The sequence below is a fragment of the Arachis stenosperma genome, chromosome 5 (genome assembly GCF_014773155.1).
Source record: "Arachis stenosperma cultivar V10309 chromosome 5, arast.V10309.gnm1.PFL2, whole genome shotgun sequence".
NCBI lineage: Eukaryota > Viridiplantae > Streptophyta > Magnoliopsida > Fabales > Fabaceae > Arachis > Arachis stenosperma.
Genome location: NC_080381.1, coordinates 118,400,785 through 118,421,335, shown reverse-complemented (window position 1 = coordinate 118,421,335; position 20,551 = coordinate 118,400,785). Strand labels below are relative to the sequence as shown.

Genomic DNA, 20,551 nt, shown 5'->3' with positions numbered 1-20,551 from the left:
ACAGAATTCATTATTTCCATTGCGATATCCCGAAAAAGTAAATCAAATGATTCCCCTTTTATTCTTTTTTTACTTTTCTTTCAACTTAAATTGAAAGAAATTTTCCTCTGGAAAAGACTTTTTTTAATCAAAAATAAAGTTCATTTTAAAAAAACATTAAAAAAATTGAAATGGACTTTTTTGAAACATTGAAAAAAGTTATCTATTGAGTCATTTATAGAATAAGAAATCTTCTTCTTATTAAGAACTCAACGGGACCCCCTCGAATTCATCAACAAAAAGAGTGGATCCCTGTTGAGTTCTTCTTACACGTTCATTTTGCAAACTCAATTCATCTGATTACTACAGGGATGAACCCAATCCGGAATATGAACCATAAAAGAAAATACCAATTAAACCGATCACAGGAATACCAGTTACAGTACCTATTATCCAAAGAGGAATCCTTCCAGTAGTATCGGCCATTTATCCCACTTTCCTCCACATTTGATCAGGTAGTCATGCTAGTGACATAAACAGTCATAGATAATTATGAAATTATATCCTTCCGAATGGGATAAGAGAATTCCGAATACGTATACGTATTTATTCCCTTTCTTCTATTAATTGAAGAAATAATTTGAAAATAAAACAGCAAGTACAAAAATGAGTAATAACCCCAGTAGAGACTGGTACGATTCAATTCTACATTTTGTTCGTTTGGGTTTGATTGTGTCGTAGCTCTATAATTCGGATTAGGTTTATCGTTGGATGAACTGCATTGCTGATATTGATCCCAAAAAAGAAACAGTGGGTACTGCTAGTCCGTGAACAGCCAAACCATCGTACTGTAAAAATTGGATAGGTCCTATCTATGGTCATTGGAGCCTCCTAAAAAGATCTACTAAATTCATCAAGTTGGTCCAAAGGATCAAAACGGCCAGTTATTAATGGAATTCCTTGTCGGTTCTCCGTAAAATACTCGTTTGGCCGAGGGCTTCCAAAAACATCGTAAGCTAAACCCGTGCTGACAAATAACCAACCCGCAATGAATAGGGAGGGTATAGTAATGCTATGAATAATCCAGTATCGAATACTGGTAATAATATCAGCAAAAGAACGTTCTCCGGTGCTTCCAGACATGTTGAGCTCCACATATTCTTGTACAGTCAAAGGGGGATCGATTCCATAAAAGAGAGCAGTAAGTAGAAATTTACTGAGAATCATCCTTGTTAGATCGTCAATATTGTACCCAGGGTGTCTTTCGAGTATACCGAATCAGTATAGCTATCCTTCTTCGGACACAGCAACGAAATTAAAAGATTCGTGCTGAGATCAAGTACTAGATTCTTTCTAACTTGCTTGTTGGTTGTATCAATGCAATGTACTCAATACAAAATTCCGCAAAGTTTAAGAGTCTAATGGATCTTTATAGTATAAGATGAAGGTTCTCCACATGTTATTAATTAATATATATTCAATATTAGCTTCGGATTACAAACCGAAGATCAATTAAATTGTGACTCCCATGGACTGACTTGTATTTGTTTTTGATAATTCATGACATAGATTCTCCTATTTTATTTCTCCAATTCAATTAGATGCCAAATCCGGAAAGAGTGGTTGTGGAAGATGTTTTCTTGTTGTTACCCCCCTTTTTTGAAGAAAGAGTTGAATTGGTTAGTTATCCAGTAACAAGTAAAAAAAATAGCAGTAATCGATACTTTCTATTTGATGACAGAAAAAAAAGACTCTTTCGTGGTTGATAGAGTTTTCTTTTTAAATAAGATATGGAAAGACAAAAAAACTGCGGAACCCGAGTTTGAGGGATGGGATCTCATATCCTTTTTCTTCTGTTGTAGTATAGTAAAGGAATGGAATCCACGACTAAATCTAATGATAAAAAAGTGAAAGGGCATTCTAAGGTAACTCGTTTTTTGTTTTAAATAAAAAAAATAGAACAAATTACATACAATAAAAAAGAGGGGGGCCCGATTTTTCCGATTTTTTTCCATAGAAATTCAAGAATTAAGTTAAACAACAAAGTTCTTTTTTATTATTATAAATAAAATTATTTTATTAATATCTTTTTTTAATTCTTTATTTAAAATTATTAAATATTTCGAAATAGAACTGAATAAATATTCTATTTTAGAATAGAAAGAAGAAATAGAAATATTCTAGAAACTAGAAAAAAAAAAATAATTTGAAATTCTTTTTGGATTATTTTACTCAACTTACGAGTTGCTCAAAAAATCTGTTGATTTTGAACCACAGGATGGATAGTTGTCATAGGTGATGAATTGATTTCTTACCGATGTCACTCTATTTTTGTTCGTCTATAATGATTGAGAAATCCACAAATCTCAATTGTATTTCTCAAATGGTATCTTTTTCTTCTTCTCCTATTCGATTGTATTTCCTTGGAAACTTAGGGAAGTGCTTTGTAAACATACGTATAAAAAGAACTTATTTCATTTAGCTTCTTTATGCCCACTATAACTAGTTATTTCGGTTTTCTACTAGCGGCTTTTAGTATAACCTCAGCTCTTTTTATCAGTCTGAGTAAGATACGACTTATTTGATTTTCAAATTGGAATTGAATTAGAGATTTTCTAATACTACTAGATATTCTTGAGTTCTTTATCATGTTAATTTCCAATTCTTGATCATTGAGATTCGTGGTCAATACAGATTAATTAATATTTAGTTTAAGTATAAAGGATATATATTACCTCCCCTTTTCCTTCCCTTTCAAACAAAAAAGAATGATTGAAGTTTTTCTATTTGGAATTGTGTTAGGACTAATCCCTATTACTTTGGCTGGATTATTCCTAACTGCATATTTACAATACCGACGTGGTGATCAATTGGACCTTTGATTAATTAACATCTCGTTTGTTTAGTGATGTTTATTGACCTCCTATTTCTTTTCTTTGTTTTAACCACAATCCCCAGGAGGTCAAATTCAGCCTTTAAACTACTGTTTAATTATTTCATTGTCATTCTCCAATATAACAAGAATGGAATCACGCTCTGTAGGATTTGAACCTACGACATCGGGTTTTGGAGACCCACGTTCTACCGAACTGAACTAAGAGCGCTTATTATTTATTTTTTTTTAATAACATAATAATATTATATTATTAAAATATTATTAAATTTTAAGTGACCCCAATACATCTTGCTTGCATATACCATATGCTATATATAAATATTGATATATATGTATCTCCAATTTGAATCAGTCTCAATTGATCCCTTGTTACTTCTCCTACGATAAGTATTAGTTCGAGATAGGGATGACAGGATTTGAACCCGTGACATTTTGTACCCAAAACAAACGCGCTACCAAGCTGCGCTACATCCCTTTCAATTGGTTTCCTGTGTCATTGTAAAGAATCTTTGTCTTGTTTTCCACATTTTCTCCGTTGTATATATATTATATAATATATAATAATATATAATATAATTAAGAATATAAAAATTCTTATATTCTAATCAGAAAAATTTTAATATAATAATCAAAGAAAGACTTCTTAAGTTAATAAATAATTTAAATAATAATAAATAGGAAATTTCCCTAACATGGAAATCTATTTCATTTTTATGGAATGTTCGGGCAGAAATAGACCCCTTTTTATTAGTTATTAGAAAACAAAAAAGCTATCGAATGAATCGTTGTACATTTCAAATTTGAATTAAGAATTCGGCAGAAAATCCAAGTGGTTATTAACAAAATAACTATTTTTTTGATAGTCCTATATAAAATTATGTATTAGAAATTGAAATAAAGAAAAAGGGAGGATTAAAAATGCGAGATCTTAAAACATATCTCTCCGTGGCACCAGTGGTAAGTACTCTATGGTTCGGAGCTTTAGCGGGTCTATTGATCGAAATCAATCGTTTTTTTCCGGATGCATTGATATTCCCCTTTTTTTAATTATAGTTACTGTCACAGGAAGCGGTGAAGAGGATTCGAAATCGAAAAAAATATCGAAAATTCCTCCTATTTTTTTTTTAGAATTCGAATCGAATAGAATAAGTTAGAAAAGAGAAAGAATAAAAGAAAAGGTGGATTTGTCCTTCGCGAAACTCGAAATCTGGTACAGGCTTCAATGGAATTGAATGAATAATTCAATTCCATTCTTAATATTAAGAGAGTAAGACCGGAAATGGAAATAGAATAGTTAGGTTGGGGGCAACAATATCATTTAAGATACTTAAATGAAAACCAAAATACTGTACTGCGATTCGAAAAATTGTTTGAAATCCTTGTTTTGTTTGTATTACCTCAATTTTCCGGTAATATATTAATTGAAACGAAATTGGATTTAGAATTATCAACTTTTATTTCTTTGTCATTCCTTTCTTCGTCGAATACAAAAATAGATAAGTGAATCCAAAATCAAAAGAAAAGGAGGTTCATGGCCAAGGGTAAAGATATCCGAGTAAGGGTTATTTTGGAATGTACCTGTTGTGCTCAAAAGAGTGTTAATAAGGAATCGACGGGTATTTCCAGATATATTACTCAAAAGAATCGACACAATACGCCCAGTCGATTAGAATTAAGAAAATTCTGTTCTTGTTGTTGCAAACATACGATTCATGCAGAGATAAAGAAATAGAAAGCAGAGATAAAGAAATAGAAAAAAGGATTGTTTGTGTGTCACCTTGCCAAACAAAGAATATGAAGAATGATACATATTCTAATATTTATATAGATGCATTTTCTAATTTATATATAATCTAATTTAGATTATATATAACATAATAGATAAAATAAATTTCATTGTATAAGTATACATAAAAAAACCCTTTTGTTAAGAAATAGAATTCTCGGGATAGGAATAAACAAATCATGGATAAATCTAAGCGACTCTTTCTTAAACCCAAACGATCTTTTCGTAGGCGTTTGCCCCCGATCCAATCGGGGGATCGAATTGATTATAAAAACATGAGTTTAATTAGTCGATTTATTAGTGAACAAGGAAAAATATTATCTAGACGGGTGAATAGATTGACCTTAAAACAACAACGATTAATTACGATTGCTATAAAACAAGCTCGTATTTTATCTTCGTTACCCTTTCTTAATAATGAAAAAAAGATTCTTAATAATGAAAAAAAATTTGAAAAAATTGAGTCAACCGCTAGAACTACTACTACCGGTTAAAAAAAAATTAGAGTTATTGTTCAAGTGAATTCAAATTGGAATTGAAACACAAATCAAATGTGGATTGATGTTTTGTTCGAAAACGAAAACTATGACAATCAAATTTTGATTGTTGTCTTGTAAGAAAAAAGATAATCTATAACGAAGAATCAATCTTTTTTTTTTATTGAGCCGTGCTTGTTCATTTTGATGACTTTATCATATGAATTCTATTTTATCATACAAATCCCTACTCTACTACCTTCCCGGAGTTCATTCTCCGGGGAATTCTTATTTTATGTTATGATTTCGTTGGCAATCATAAGAAGGCAATTCCCCTTTAAGATACCCATTTGTGCTACTATTTTACGATTAAGAAGCAATTGCCCCTTGTACATATTATACAATAAATTACTATACCTATTGTATTGTTTTTTTTTATTCTTACCAATTATTGCATTTATTCGATGGATCCACAAACCGCGAAACCCCCTTTTTTTCCTATCTCTATCCCTATTAGCCGAAACCAACGCTTTGATTTTCTGTTGACTAATAGTTCGAGTAAGTCTTGAATGAGCCCCCCGAAAGCTTGATGTAAATAAACGAATTTTTGTCCTACGTTTCCGAGCTATATATCCTCGTTTAATTCTGGTCATTGAGTAAATGATACTTTGATGAATAACAATTCGATTTTTTTCTTTCAGTTATTCTTTTTTCCTGCCCAGTCTATTAATAACAAAAATGGATTCTTCCAATGTATAAAGTAAGAATTTCAATGGCTTTTGCTACTATAACCTTCCTGACCACCATTTTTTGCTTTTTATTTAAAAGCGTTTAACCTATCCATATGAAAGTGTATTGAATTGAGAAAAAACATAGTAAATAAAATAGAAATAGATAAAGAAATGGTGGGTTCCATCGTTTCTATGATTACTTTTTAAACGGCGAGATCCTCTCTATACACCGGAGCCCCTTCCCGGATTTCATTCATATTATTAACTTGTACAGTTCACACTCTTTGGCTCTACCCATGAAATATCCAGTAAAATAGGTCTTTCACAACGAAATCTAGCTATAAAGTAACGGTATTTAAGTATGCATATTAGCTGGGTAGCTGACCCTCGTAGTCCGTTCTTTCAAAAAGCAAAATAAGAGCATAATTTTTCCGCTATTTATTGAAAATAAAGGATTTCCCCCGCTTAATAGGTAAGCATTTGCTACCAATGGGGAAATTTGTCTCATCTTAAATTGTAAATTGAGGTGATTGGATTTCTACCAACCAAAAAACCATAAATTTGATACACAATAGAAGAATATATATAGATATCATTTTTTTTATTATCCATTTCTAAATTTTATAGATTTTTTTCAGTTAAGATAGTGAAGGGAAGAGCTCCATTCACTATCTTAACCGATACATCGATACTGGAAAATCTTTTTTCCTTTTTTTTTTTTGTCTTAGTCTATGATCTGAACGAGTCGCACATACACCCTAGTACAGGTTCCTCGGCGCTGAGGACATCCCCGAAGAGCGGGGGATTTTGTGACATTTCGGATTGGCTGTCTTGTGTTTCTAATAAGTTGTTTCATAGTTGGCATGGTGAGTCGTATACATACTGAGTTGGTTTAGATCAATCTTAACCCGATGTTTAAAAATCAGTTAAAAATTAATTAATAGAAATTTTTTATATAAATATTATAAGTTATAAGAAATCCGATAAGATAATAAGAAGATTAGATGAATAAAAAAAAAAATAGAAAATCGTGCATTTGCGCGGAATCATTGCTGCTAATTCGCAACCGCGACAAGATCAACAATTCCGTGGGCTTGAGCTTCTGCTGCTGACATAAAAGCATCCCTTTCCATGTCTTCGGATACAAGCCATACAGGTTTGCCCGTTCTTTGTACATAAACTCTTGTGATAGTTTCGCGCAGCTTTAGTAGTTCTTCTGCTTCCAGGATAAATTCTCCCGTTTGTGCTTCATAAAAAGAACTAGCGGGTTGATGGATCATTACCCTAATGATATAACAAAATACTGGTTTCCTCTCTGCCGCACGATAAGGCGAGAGAGAGGAAAAAGATAGAATCGAACAACCGTACAGGCATCTTTTGCGGATTGCATACGGCTCTACTATGGAATTGATTTAGACCTTCCATCAAAGAAATAGAACATATACTAGGTCTATCAGACCCAGATCAGCATCAGTAAATGATCCAATAACCATCCTTCCTTTTTTGTTTGAAGTATTTATAAAATACTATGATGGTTCCGTTGCTTTATTATTTCGTCTGTTCTTCAGCAATCCCAAAGTGTCTTTTTTTTTTTTTTTCAAATAGTTAGAATATATATATATATTCTTGCATAACATAAATATTGTTTAAACCTTTCCGGTGTAAAAACCGAAAACTAAACAGTTTGTGACACTGAAATAGGCTTCCGATAGATCATATGAAATGGTAACTACGGGTTTTTTCATACTACTCTTTCGATACAGAATCGAATGGTTTTTGAGAAAAAATTAATATCGAACTCGAAGTGCCATGCTATTATTACTTAATATTTATTTGGCGAAGGCATAGTCTTCTTTTTTTTTTAAAGGACTCATTGGCGCCAAGCGTGAGGGAATGCTAGACGTTTGGTAATTTCTCCTCCTGCCAAAAGAAAAGATCCCATTGAAGCAGCTAATCCCATGCATACTGTCTGTACAGCGGGTCGTACAAATTGCATAGTATCATAAATTGCTATTCCGGGTATTACCCATCCGCCCGGAGAATTTATAAACAGATACAAATCTTTGTTCTCGTCCTCCATACTAAGGTATATTATAAGGCCAATAAGTTGATTCGATATTTCACTATCAACCTCTTGGCCTAAAAAAAGTAGTCTTTCTCTATAAAGTCGGTTGATTAGGATAAGATTTTATCCTTTAAGAGCCGTACATGCATCTTTTGATGCATACGGTTCACAAAAGATCGCAAAAATAAATCAATGTGTAGATTTCAACCCCTTTTTTATTACTTTATGACTCTTTTCCAGAATGGACTTTTTAGAATTTCTAACGAAGGGAAAGGAAAGGTCTTTTTCTTACAATTCTTTTTTTCAATAAAGAGGACTTTTGAGCCCTTCTTTTATCCATACATATAGAATGTATTTAACTTTTTGAACTAACTCCTCATTGATGTATTGTTTTCATCGAGATCGAATCTAAATAAAATTAAATCACAATGTAATTTTCTTGTTTCTGAATGGGCTTCTTCAATTCTTTTCTTTTAGGTTTCTGTTCTACTCTGAGTAAAGATCTGCCCGATTCTTATTTGCACATATAGGACAAATACTGCAATACCACATCTTTTTGCTTTTGCTACGAACCCCCTGATTCTGAATTTATTTTTTCACATATATGACATGCTAGAAGTAGTAATCCTTGGTATATTACCCAATTGGGTTTGTCTAAACAGAGCCTGGATGCTTCATTTTATTTATTGGTCCAGTCAAGCCAACCATAAATAATTCAAAATTGAGAATACTAATTTGGATACCCCCTAAAAAACTAAAAGATCGATCTAATTGAACTTCATTACACTTCACGCTCCAGATTTATGACGATTCAATCAATATTTTTCGGGGTGAAAGAGAGGATACCTCAATCGGTGGAGAAAACGGGGAAATCCCATATAACCCATATATATCTGACAAGTCGCACTATATGTCAACCCAAGATGCATCTTCCTCTCCAGGACTTCGAAAGGGAACTTTTGGAACACCAATAGGCATAAAATGGAAAACAAAAATGAAGTAATATATGTAACTTTGATGTGGAAACGTAAAGGTTTATTGTCTAAAAATTGATTTTTCTTTATTTTATCATATTGTATTTATAAATGATAAATAAAAAAAGGGGAGGTTGCTCCTATATGAGTGTTTTTATTCGTGAATGCAAACATATCTTTTTTTATCATTCAAAGAACCTGTTTGTAATAACTATCCCTTTTTTTTATTCATTTGGTCAACGTCCTCCCACACCACCATTGCGTATTGTTATTTATCGGATATAGAATAAAATAGATCCACTTCTTTTTGTTCCTACTGAATAGAATTGTTCCATTTTTCCTAAAAACCTAGAACAAATATAAATCCTTTACCAGATATAATTGACTGCAAAGGGGGTTCCATAGTATATTTTTAGTATCTTTTTTCTAGTGCAATAAAGTTACATAGTGTCTTTTTTGCTGAAAAAAAAAGAGGGGTATTCTCATGGGTTTGCCTTGGTATCGTGTTCATACTGTTGTATTAAATGATCCCGGCCGCTTACTTTCTGTCCATATAATGCATACGGCTCTGGTTGCTGGTTGGGCCGGTTCGATGGCTCTATATGAATTAGCAGTTTTTGATCCCTCTGATCCTGTTCTTGACCCAATGTGGAGACAGGGTATGTTTGTTATACCCTTCATGACTCGTTTAGGAATAACCAATTCGTGGGGCGGTTGGAGTATCACAGGAGGTACTACGCCGAATCCGGGTATTTGGAGTTATGAAGGTGTGGCTGGAGCACATATTGTGTTTTCGGGCTTGTGCTTTTTGGCGGCTATCTGGCATTGGGTCTATTGGGATCTAGAAATCTTTTGTGATGAACGTACAGGCAAACCCTCTTTGGATTTGCCAAAAATCTTTGGAATTCATTTATTTCTTGCAGGGGTGGCTTGTTTTGGTTTTGGCGCATTTCATGTAACAGGATTGTATGGTCCTGGGATATGGGTGTCCGATCCTTATGGCCTAACCGGAAGGGTTCAATCCGTAAATCCCGCATGGGGTGTAGAAGGTTTTGATCCTTTTGTTCCGGGAGGAATAGCCTCTCATCATATTGCAGCAGGGACATTGGGCATATTGGCGGGCCTTTTCCATCTTAGTGTACGTCCACCCCAACGTCTATACAAAGGATTGCGTATGGGAAATATTGAAACCGTCCTTTCCAGTAGTATCGCTGCTGTATTTTTTGCAGCTTTTGTTGTTGCTGGAACTATGTGGTATGGTTCAGCAACAACTCCGATTGAATTATTTGGCCCCACTCGTTATCAATGGGATCAGGGATACTTCCAACAAGAAATATATCGACGAGTTAGTGCTGGGCTAGCCGAAAATCAAAGTTTATCAGAAGCTTGGTCTAAAATTCCCGAAAAATTAGCTTTTTATGATTACATCGGCAATAATCCGGCAAAAGGGGGCTTATTTAGAGCGGGCTCAATGGATAATGGAGATGGAATAGCCGTCGGTTGGTTAGGACATCCTATCTTTAGAGATAAAGAGGGGCGTGAACTTTTTGTAAGGCGTATGCCTACTTTTTTTGAGACATTTCCAGTTGTTTTGATAGACGGAGACGGAATTGTTAGAGCCGATGTTCCTTTTCGAAGAGCAGAATCGAAGTATAGTGTTGAACAAGTAGGTGTAACTGTTGAGTTCTATGGTGGCGAACTCAACGGAGTCAGTTATAGTGATCCCGCTACTGTGAAAAAATATGCTAGACGTGCTCAATTGGGTGAAATTTTTGAATTAGATCGTGCCACTTTGAAATCAGATGGTGTTTTTCGTAGCAGTCCAAGGGGTTGGTTTACTTTTGGACATGCTTCGTTTGCTCTTCTCTTCTTTTTCGGGCACATTTGGCATGGTGCTAGAACTTTGTTCCGAGATGTTTTTGCTGGCATCGACCCCGATTTGGATGCTCAAGTAGAATTTGGAGCATTCCAAAAACTGGGCGATCCGACTACAAGAAGGCAAATAGTCTGATTCGGATAGAACGTTATTTTTTTTTGTTGTTTCTTTTTGACTATACTTTTGTTTGGGGTGATTTAAATTAAATCATAGGGAATTTGATTAATCTTGATTTGAATGATTGTATTTTTTTACTCTAATCTAATAAACAGGTATGAAAGCTATAATTGTAAACCAGGATGAAATCTATGGAAGCATTGGTTTATACATTCCTCTTAGTCTCGACTTTAGGAATAATTTTTTTTGCTATCTTTTTTAGAGAACCCCCTAAAGTTCCAACTAAAAAGACGAAATGATTTTTCATTATCTCGATTGAAGTAATGAGCCCCAATATTGGTATATTGGGAGCTCATTACTTCAACTAGTCTCCGTGTTCTTCGAATGGATCTCTTAGTTGTTGAGAGGGTTGCCCAAAAGCAGTATATAAAGCATACCCAGTAAAACTTACAAGTAAACCAGATATAGAGATAGCAACTAGGGTTGCTGTTTCCATTTTTCTCAAATTTCAAGACCACAATGAATCTATAGGATAAATCCTATATTTACAGTGAAATGGTATACAAAGTCAACAGATCTCAATGAATAAAAAATAGGATTTATGGCTACACAAACCGTTGAGAGTAGTTCTAGATCTGGTCCAAGACGAACTACTGTAGGGGCTTTATTGAAACCGTTGAATTCAGAATATGGTAAAGTAGCTCCGGGGTGGGGAACTACTCCTTTAATGGGTGTTGCAATGGCTTTATTTGCTATATTTCTATCTATTATTTTAGAAATTTATAATTCGTCCATTTTACTGGACGGAATTTCTATGAATTAGATTCATAAGAACCGACTAACTATCTTTTTTTTTTATATTTTTTTAAATAAATAAAAGGGGTAAATTTACCCATTTTGGTTTTTTATTTCTAGGCCAGTTCATTTTGAATTTGGTAGTTTGACCGTGGAATTTCGTTCTTTCTTTATTTCCGGAATATGAGTGTGTGACTTGTTCTAATTGATCTTATTGCAAATACAGAACAAAAATAAAGGATCTGTCATCTTGATAGAGATGGTTTTACCCCGTCAGATATTATTTTCTAGTATCTGGAGCACGGAATATATAAAATAGATTTTAAAAAGTATTAGAACTATGATTCATACTTAATATTTCGACCTCGCAACCGGACTTTAATAAATTTTTATTAGAAGATACGTAAGTTAGAATAAATAAAAAAATTTTGATTCTTTCAAATAAAATTGCCACTGTTTGTCTTTTTTTTATCAAAGCAAAAAAATGTCTTTTGATTTCTTTTTTCATTCTATCCTATCTTTTTCTTGAATAAGTGATAATCCAGCAGTTCTTACTCAGGGAATTTTTGGACATTAAAGGTTTTTTTGAATCATTGTGGTTCTGGTATGAATCTGAGGTTTTGTTTAATTGTTCATAGGGTCTTAACAAGAGAATTCTTATCAATACTAATAATAAAGAAGACGGCACTAAAAAAGTCGCATTCTACAAAAAAATCAAAGAAAAAATGAAGTAAATAGAATATTCAAGAGGCCTGTAAAGATCAAGATAAAGACGAGTGCGCCGACTTGAGATTTTGGCATTATAACCCTGCACAGATCAATTTAAGGATTTATATATTTTTCTTATCTTCAAATAAGATTTGGAATAATAGGATTAAATTAAGAAGTTTAAAACTTTTTATTATTTAAATTTAACATATCCGTTTCCGTTACAACCAGTATTGGGTTTTTCTGTTTGAGCCGTACGAGATGAAATTCTCATATACGGTTCTCAGAGGGGGAGTTCCTTTGGTTTACCTATCTCAATAAAGTCTATGATTGGTTCGAAGAACGTCTTGAGATTCAGGCGATTGCCGATGATATAACTAGTAAATATGTCCCTCCTCATGTCAACATATTCTATTGTTTAGGAGGAATTACACTTACTTGCTTTTTAGTCCAAGTAGCAACGGGGTTTGCTATGACCTTTTATTATCGTCCGACCGTTACTGAGGCTTTTGCTTCGGTTCAATATATAATGACTGAGGCTAACTTTGGTTGGTTAATCCGATCTGTTCATCGATGGTCGGCAAGTATGATGGTTTTAATGATGATCCTGCACGTATTTCGTGTGTATCTTACCGGCGGTTTTAAAAAACCTCGTGAATTGACGTGGGTTACGGGCGTTGTTTTGGCTGTATTGACCGCATCTTTTGGTGTAACTGGTTATTCCTTACCTTGGGACCAAATTGGTTATTGGGCAGTCAAAATTGTAACAGGAGTACCCGAAGCTATTCCCGGAATAGGATCGTCTGTCGTGGAATTATTAAGGGGAAGTGCTAGTGTAGGACAATCTACCTTGACTCGTTTTTATAGTTTACATACTTTTGTATTACCTCTTCTTACTGCTGTATTTATGTTAATGCACTTTCCAATGATACGTAAGCAAGGCATCTCCGGTCCTTTATAGAGAATATGGATCCTAGATATTTCTAATCAATCATTTTTTATTTTGGGGAGGAACAAAAGTTTCATTGCTACAAATATGGATTATTAAAAAAAATAAGACATGTATTTGGATATTTCCCTGCAACTTAAGACTTAACAAAATTAGCGTCTTTTTTTTTATTTGACATACACGAATAGTTGATAGTTGAGGGGGATTCTCCGAAGAAAAAACGGATTATGGGAGTGTGTGACTTGAACTATTGATTGGATCGCGCAGATGGATGACTTTTTCATATCTGCCACATTTTAATTTGCAATAAAATGTGTCTCTTTGTTCCAACCACCGCGCAAGCCCCCCTACAGAGGATAGGCCGGTTCACTTGAAGAGATTCTTTTCTATGATCAGACTTGATCATGTCCTGGATGACCGGGCTTCGTAAGATCCACTAAAACTAAAATAAGTGAAGTGGTCTAATACGGATTCCGTCTTATCGATTTCACTTAACTTAATAGTATTGAAATGCATTCATTTCCTATGCATTGACTCGATTTATGATACTATCGGAGTGAAACAAGTAGATCTAAAGAAGAACAGGGGTTAGATTCCATTAGTAACAAGTAAATCCTTTAATTTAATATGTAAATGTATGTTAAAAAGTCCCGATATCTTTTTTTGAGGGGGGCAAAAATATCAAGGTCTGAGATGACCCAGAAAGCACTATAAATTTAAGAAAGCCTACTTGGGTATTGAGCATTTACAAATAAGAAATGAGTTTTTCACAATAGATAGTTGTGTAACTCCGTAAAACAGAATCGAGTCCATTTTCTTACATATAAACTTTTCTATAGGTATACTCGGTTCGTTTGATTGATGCTCGAGCCGGATGATGCAAAATTATCATGTCCGGTTCTTTCGGAGGATGGATCAATAAGAATTCACCTATCCCAATAACAAAAAAACCTGACTTGAATGATCCTGTATTAAGAGCGAAATTGGCTAAAGGAATGGGTCATAATTATTATGGAGAACCCGCATGGCCAAACGATCTTTTATATATTTTTCCCGTAGTTATTCTGGGTACTATTGCTTGTAACGTAGGTTTAGCAGTTTTAGAACCATCAATGATTGGGGAACCCGCGGATCCATTTGCAACTCCTTTGGAAATATTGCCGGAATGGTATTTCTTTCCTGTATTTCAAATACTTCGTACAGTGCCCAATAAGTTATTGGGCGTTCTTTTAATGGTTTCGGTACCCGCGGGATTATTAACAGTACCCTTTTTGGAGAATGTTAATAAATTCCAAAACCCATTTCGTCGTCCAGTATCAACAACCATCTTTTTGATTGGTACTGCAGTAGCCCTTTGGTTGGGTGTTGGAGCAACATTACCTATTGAGAAATCCCTAACTTTAGGTCTCTTTTAAATTGATTCACTTGTGAATTAAAATCTCATATATATTGGGTATCTAGGGAGAATTCACTTTGAAAGGACTACTCTCTAGATACATCTTTGAACCTACTCTCAGTATGTAGATTTTTTCTAAATTTTTCTAAAGATAAAGATTCAAACTCCATATTTTCATCTTTTTTTTCTTTCTTTTTTATAAAAAAGAAAGAAAAAAAAGATGAAAAAAACCTAATGGATTTCCAATTTATGCAAAATGCTTTTCTTTCAATTTCGAATTTCTAAAATGTCCAAGATATGTTTTACATCTTCTATCCGAAAATCTTCTATTTTCATAAGGTTTTCGTGACTGGTATTAAAAAGGTCCAATAATGTATGTATATTGGACCTTTTGAGACAATTATAGATCCTGGGAGGCAATTCTAATTGGTCAATAAAAAAAGATTTTAATTCTATCTCTTTTTTGTTTTTTCTTAGTTTAGCCAATGTATCATGAAAAGTGAAACCGGGTAAAGTAACTTTGTGTTGATTTTTTTCTAATTTCAAGTTTTCTGCTCCCGCATGTAAAAAAGGAATAAATAGGTCAATCAAATTACGGGAGGCTTCATAAAGCGCTTCTTTAGGAGTTAAACTCCCATTTGTCCATATTTCGAGAAAGAGTATTTCTTGTTTTTCATTCCCATTCACATAAGAATGAATACTATGATTTGCGTTTCGAACAGGCATGAATACTGCATCTATAGGATAACTTCCGTCTTGAAAGTTTTTAGTCTTTTTATACAATATCCGCGATTCCTCTCGATTTGTAATCTAATACACAAATTAATGGGTTCTATTAGGTTAGCTATATGTTGCGTATTATCAACAATTTCCACAGAAGGTGGTAAAATGATGTCTTGAGCGGTTACATATCCGGGACCGTTGATACAAATAGATGCGTCTCGAGTCCCATACAGATTACTTCTCAATACTATTTCTTTCAAATTCATTAAAATTTCATGTACTGATTCTTGAATACCTACTATGGTCGAATATTCATGTGGTATTTTCTCAGATTTTGCACGTGTGATACATGTTCCCTCTATTTCTCCAAGCAAAACTCTTCGCATCGCAATGCCTATTGTATCAGCTTGGCCTTTCATAAGTGGAGACAGAATAAAGCGTCCATAATAAAGGCGCTTACTGTCTACTCTTGATTCAACACACTTCCACTGTAGTGTTCGAGTAGATACTCTAATTTTCTCTCGAACCATAGTAATCAATTCTTTTTTTCAAATCCTTGAATTGTTTATTTCTCTTGTCTTGAAATTTATTCTATGTTTTCTATTTTTATCTTTTGTTTTACATTACACACGTCGTTTTTTAGGGGACCTACACCCATTATGTGGCATAGGGGTTACATCCCGTATAAAATTTAAGAGTATGCCACTTCTACGAATAGCTCTTAATGCCGCATCTCTTCCGAGACCGGGACCCTTTATCATGACTTCTGCTCGTTGCATGCCTTGATTCGCTACTGTTCGAATAACATTTCCTGCTGCGGTTTGGGCGGCAAATGGTGTTCCCCTTCGCGTACCTTTGAATCCACAAGTACCTGCGGAGGACCACGAAATTACCCGACCCCGTACATCGGTAACAGTGACAATGGTATTGTTGAAACTAGCTTGAACATGAATAACGCCCTTTGGTATTTTACGAGCATGTTTACGTGAACCAATACGTCCATTTTTACGCGAACCAATTTTGGGTATAGGTTTTGCCATATCTTATTATCTTTTTATTATTTCATAATTATTATCTCATAACCTAAAAGGAAGTCTGAGATGTATGGATATATTCATTTCATGTCAAAAAAACAGATGTTTTACTATATTTCTTTTTTTTAATTAGAAACTAGAATTAATATTCTCAAAATTGGCATTCTATTTGTGTTAATATACAACTAACAAAAATAGAATTTCCAATTTTAGATCCCCAAAATCTCTCTATCTAATATCTCTTTTTTATATTGTATTCTATTAGAATAGTTCTAATCTATATATATATAATCATTGATATATATTATATATATAAGAAAATTTCGAAATATTCGAAATAGAATTTCTATATTCATTCAATAATTTGAAATTTTCACATATTCAAAAATATTAATATATAATCAATATTACTATAAAATCATATCATATATAATAGAGAATATTATATAATTTCTAAGTTTTCATGTAAAAAAAAGTTTGAATTTCAATATCTATATCTTTTTTTATTTTTTTTTTATTTGCGCACCCAGTCCTTTATAATTCAAAGCCCTCTCTTGTGGCTTTTGTGGAAATATTATCCTTATCCTTGTCTTTGTTTATGTCTTGGATTGGAACAAATTACTAGAATTCTACCTCGTCTACGGATCAATCTACATTTTTCACAAATTTTACGAACAGAGGCCCGTATTTTCATATTTATCATTCCTTCAACTTAATCTCGGATCCATTTTAATGGAAGAAAATAAGGTTTCCTTCAATTTTTAACTTCTATTCTAATCGTACCCCTCAAAACCAATAATATTGAAGTTAAAAAAAAGTCTAATTAAAGAATTTATACTTGCATTTTTTATTTCTCTGTGGTAGAAATATATATAAAGAGTATGTTGAACCTTTTCAGAAATATAGCCTAGACTGATATTTTCATTATTTAAAATTGAAAATAAATGAACCAACCCCGAACATACCCCACAGGGGAAATTGATTCAGCAATATTGAATTAAACCCTCATGAATCCGTTTCTTTATAACAATTCCTGTTAAACCCATTTCACGCATTCATTAAGGTATGAGGAGTGATATGAGAGACTTGTGTTTTGTTTTATCTCTCTTTACTTTTTTACAAAAATTGATAGAATTTTTTCTATAATTCGGATATCAGAAAGATTACCATATATAACATAAAACTTCTCCGCCGATTCGTTCTAATCGAGCCTCTCGATCTGTCATTATACCTCTCGAAGTAGAAATAATGACAATTCCCATCCCCCCTAAAATTCTTGGAATTTGTTGATAATTAGAATAGATTCGTAGACCAGGAGTACTGATCCGTTTTAAATTCAAACGCGTTTTAGATGATCCTTTTCTATTTCTTCTATATGGTAGAGTTAAAACTAAAAAAAGATTTCCCCCTTCCCTATGTTTTCTCACGTTTTCAATAAAACCCTCTCGTAAAAGCATTTTAGCAATGTTTTCAGTAATGTTAGTACATGGTATTAGAACCGTTCCTCTTCCATTCATGTCAGCATTTCGTATAGAGGTTATTATGTCGGCGATGGTGTCCTTACCCATAGGAAAATAAATGTTACCCTTTACTTACTTTTGATATAATCAGCATGCTCCGTGTTCTATATTTTCTAATATATATTAGAGTAATATAATTTGAAAATATTTTAGTTAAAATTAAAGAAAGATATCTAGTATATTTATATATCTTTAATAGAAAGATATCTATATAATATCTTATTTATATATTTCTTTTTATATTTCTATATTTATTTTTATACTTTTTTTTATTCAAAAAGAATAATATATATTAAAAAAATAAAAAACGAAATCCAATTTTTTTAATAATTAGATATATGTGTAAGACATAATTTATTAATTTATCTATTTCATTTTCATTAAATAATAAAATGTTTTTTCTTATAATACCTCAGGTGCTAATGAAACTATTTTAGTGAAATTTAACTGTCTCAATTCCCGGGCGATTGCGCCAAAAATTCGAGTTCCTTTTGGATTTCCCTCTTGATCAATGACAACCGCGGCATTATCATCATATTGTATTATCATGCCATTGCTACGTTTAAGTTCTTTACAAGTACGTACAATTACAGCTCTAATCACTTCTGATCTTTCTAAAGACATATTTGGTACCGCTTCCTTGATTACAGCAACAACAATGTCACCAATAGAAGCATATCGTCGATTACCTGCTCCTATGATTCGAATACACATCAATTGGCGGGCTCCGCTGTTATCGGCTACATTCAAATGGGTTTGAGGTTGAATCATATCATTCTTATTTTATCTGGTTTTTCAGTCCAAGGCTTGAAGTAAAAAAAAATATTCTCTATTCAACAAAAGAAAGGAAAAATTGCCATGTTTTTTCCTCCAAAAGACCTCTTTCCTTTGGTTTTTATTATTTAATATCTTGAAATAATGAATTGAGTTTGGATAGGCATTTTTGATGCGGCTATTGAGATAGCCCTTTTGGCTATATTTTCTGCGACTCCGCCCATTTCATAAAGTATTCTACCGGGTTTAACGACAGCTACCCAATATTCGGGAGATCCCTTTCCCGAACCCATACGCGTTTCGGTTGGTCTTACTGTAACTGGTTTGTCTGGAAATATCCGTACCCATATTTGTCCACCTCGGCGGACATTTCGTGACATTGCCCGCCGACCTGCTTCTATTTGTCTAGATGTGATCCAAGCGGGTTCAAGTGCCTGAAGAGCATATCTTCCGAAGCAAATATGATTACCCCGATAGGATATTCCTTTCATTCTTCCTCTATGTTGCTTACGGAATCTGGTTCTTTTGGGGTTATAGTTGATGGTTGTTTAGAAATCCCATCGCTATTCCAGAACCGTACATGAGATTTTCACCTCATACGGCTCCTCGCGAATAAAACAATTACAAAAATGGATTTAACCAATACCAATAAAAAAATATACCGTATATACATATGTTTAATGAATAATTGAATCACGAGGTTTTTTTATTTTAATATTTCATAGGATTGATTGATCAATTGGAAATTAGTATATCTTGTTTTGATTTTTATATAGAACTAGACATTTATTAGAAAATTTGCCCCCCCTATATATAGTTAAATATATAACTAGATAATGTTGTTCTATTAGAGCATAAGATTCTAACAAATACTTATTTTTTTTATTTCTGGTGGTATTGGATTGGCTCAATTTCGAAATAAAAAAACAAAGATTTCGCGGGCGAATATTTACTCCTTATCCATTTTATTTTAGATGTAATCTAGGGTTATCCTGCGACTCTTCAAAAAAATGAATTGGTTCTTAGTTCGTTCCGCCATCCCTCCCGTCAAATGAATCTTAGGTATTCACGGTTTTCGTCGTTCCCATCGCTTCTCGATTGATGATTAGGTCTGGAATTCTACAATGGAGCCTCGCAAATACAATTCCAAATTATATATATTTCTTTTTTCTTGAATCAACCTTCTCAGTTTTTATTGACTCGGTGCTCTTGATTTGTTTATTTTGGGAATATATATATCTATATATGGATTTAGTTAATGTTGATGCTTTATTACACTTCCCCTTTTTATGAGATAACCATAAGACCTTTACATATTCGAATTCTATATCATTGATATATCTTTTTTCTTTCTTTCACCCTTCATTTTTATCTGTATATTCTTATTGCTTTACAACTTATAATCAGATTCGTTTTTATTTTTTTTTATCCAATATCTCAGTTGTTATAATTCTACTACCAAAATATGATATCTTGATTTTATTTCGATTTTTAGATTAATTCTTTAAATCCAGATAATGCGAAGCGATGAGTTGGTTAGTACTTAGTTATTAATGAATTCATCCTATAAGTCATTTATTTTATTGTCGAACTCTAACCACTCTAAAAAATCAACGAGTCACACACTAAGCATAGCAATTATATTTATATAAAAAAATTAATTGATATTTTTTATTCAATCTTATAAGATTTGGAAAATTATCATTTTTTTGTTTTACCGAAACAAGGAACCTGAAAGAAAAAGAAAAGGAG

At 33.1% G+C, this 20,551-nt stretch overlaps 6 protein-coding genes and 2 non-coding genes across 8 annotated transcripts in view; 1 reads left to right on the top strand and 7 right to left on the bottom strand.

The window, feature by feature from the left end:
- Positions 1-3,009: 3,009 nt before the first annotated feature.
- Positions 3,010-3,083, bottom strand: TRNAW-CCA (transfer RNA tryptophan (anticodon CCA)). Its single transcript has one exon. It is a non-coding gene; the product is annotated as a tRNA-Trp (tRNA).
- A 193-nt stretch (positions 3,084-3,276) lies between these two features.
- TRNAP-UGG (transfer RNA proline (anticodon UGG)) lies at positions 3,277-3,350 on the bottom strand. The gene has a single exon. It is a non-coding gene; the product is annotated as a tRNA-Pro (tRNA).
- Positions 3,351-6,560: 3,210 nt separating this feature from the next.
- Positions 6,561-9,008, bottom strand: LOC130980132 (ATP-dependent Clp protease proteolytic subunit). The gene is made up of 3 exons (XM_057903771.1): positions 8,841-9,008; positions 7,748-8,042; positions 6,561-7,157 (listed from the first exon to the last, which is right to left on the bottom strand). The coding sequence occupies exons 1-3, from the start codon at positions 8,909-8,911 to the stop codon at positions 6,924-6,926; spliced, it is 600 nt and encodes a 199-aa protein (XP_057759754.1). The 5' UTR covers positions 8,912-9,008; the 3' UTR covers positions 6,561-6,923.
- A 367-nt stretch (positions 9,009-9,375) lies between these two features.
- Positions 9,376-15,732, top strand: LOC130980129 (photosystem II CP47 reaction center protein-like). Its single transcript, XM_057903768.1, has 5 exons — positions 9,376-10,909; positions 11,039-11,063; positions 11,497-11,694; positions 12,700-13,344; positions 14,262-15,732. Exons 1-5 carry the CDS (start codon positions 9,392-9,394, stop codon positions 14,765-14,767), a joined length of 2,892 nt encoding a protein of 963 aa, XP_057759751.1. The 5' UTR covers positions 9,376-9,391; the 3' UTR covers positions 14,768-15,732.
- LOC130980120 (DNA-directed RNA polymerase subunit alpha-like) lies at positions 14,631-16,001 on the bottom strand. The gene is given in 2 exon segments (XM_057903760.1): positions 14,631-15,530; positions 15,533-16,001. Coding segments are annotated over 2 exon segments (984 nt in total). The 3' UTR covers positions 14,631-15,015.
- A 93-nt stretch (positions 16,002-16,094) lies between these two features.
- On the bottom strand, positions 16,095-16,788 carry LOC130980126 (30S ribosomal protein S11, chloroplastic). The gene has a single exon (XM_057903765.1). The coding sequence runs from the start codon at positions 16,509-16,511 to the stop codon at positions 16,095-16,097; it is 417 nt and encodes a 138-aa protein (XP_057759748.1). The 5' UTR covers positions 16,512-16,788.
- A 1,303-nt stretch (positions 16,789-18,091) lies between these two features.
- On the bottom strand, positions 18,092-19,026 carry LOC130980128 (50S ribosomal protein L14, chloroplastic). The gene has a single exon (XM_057903767.1). The coding sequence runs from the start codon at positions 18,794-18,796 to the stop codon at positions 18,428-18,430; it is 369 nt and encodes a 122-aa protein (XP_057759750.1). The 5' UTR covers positions 18,797-19,026; the 3' UTR covers positions 18,092-18,427.
- A 663-nt stretch (positions 19,027-19,689) lies between these two features.
- Positions 19,690-20,551, bottom strand: part of LOC130980123 (30S ribosomal protein S3, chloroplastic) — a 2,362-nt gene continuing 1,500 nt past the window's right edge. The window contains exon 1 of the mRNA XM_057903762.1: positions 19,690-20,551. This exon is cut by the window's right edge and continues 1,500 nt beyond it. The gene's annotated coding sequence lies outside the window, so the exon portion shown is untranslated.

Excerpts from the sequence above, each read along its gene's own strand:
- LOC130980128 (XM_057903767.1), bottom strand. The coding sequence starts at position 18,796 with ATGATTCAACCTCAAACCCATTTGAATGTAGCCGATAACAGCGGAGCC.
- LOC130980126 (XM_057903765.1), bottom strand. The coding sequence starts at position 16,511 with ATGGCAAAACCTATACCCAAAATTGGTTCGCGTAAAAATGGACGTATT.
- LOC130980132 (XM_057903771.1), bottom strand. The coding sequence starts at position 8,911 with ATGCCTATTGGTGTTCCAAAAGTTCCCTTTCGAAGTCCTGGAGAGGAA. Across the intron at positions 8,043-8,840 it reads GCATCTTGGGTTGACATATA|CAACCGACTTTATAGAGAAA; the intron begins GTGCGACTTGTC and ends TCTTATCCTAAT. Across the intron at positions 7,158-7,747 it reads TAGCATTCCCTCACGCTTGG|ATTAGGGTAATGATCCATCA; the intron begins CGCCAATGAGTC and ends TTTTGTTATATC.
- LOC130980129 (XM_057903768.1), top strand. The coding sequence starts at position 9,392 with ATGGGTTTGCCTTGGTATCGTGTTCATACTGTTGTATTAAATGATCCC. Across the intron at positions 11,064-11,496 it reads TCTAATAAACAGGTATGAAA|GATTTATGGCTACACAAACC; the intron begins GCTATAATTGTA and ends AATAAAAAATAG. Across the intron at positions 11,695-12,699 it reads AGAAATTTATAATTCGTCCA|TCCTTTGGTTTACCTATCTC; the intron begins TTTTACTGGACG and ends CAGAGGGGGAGT.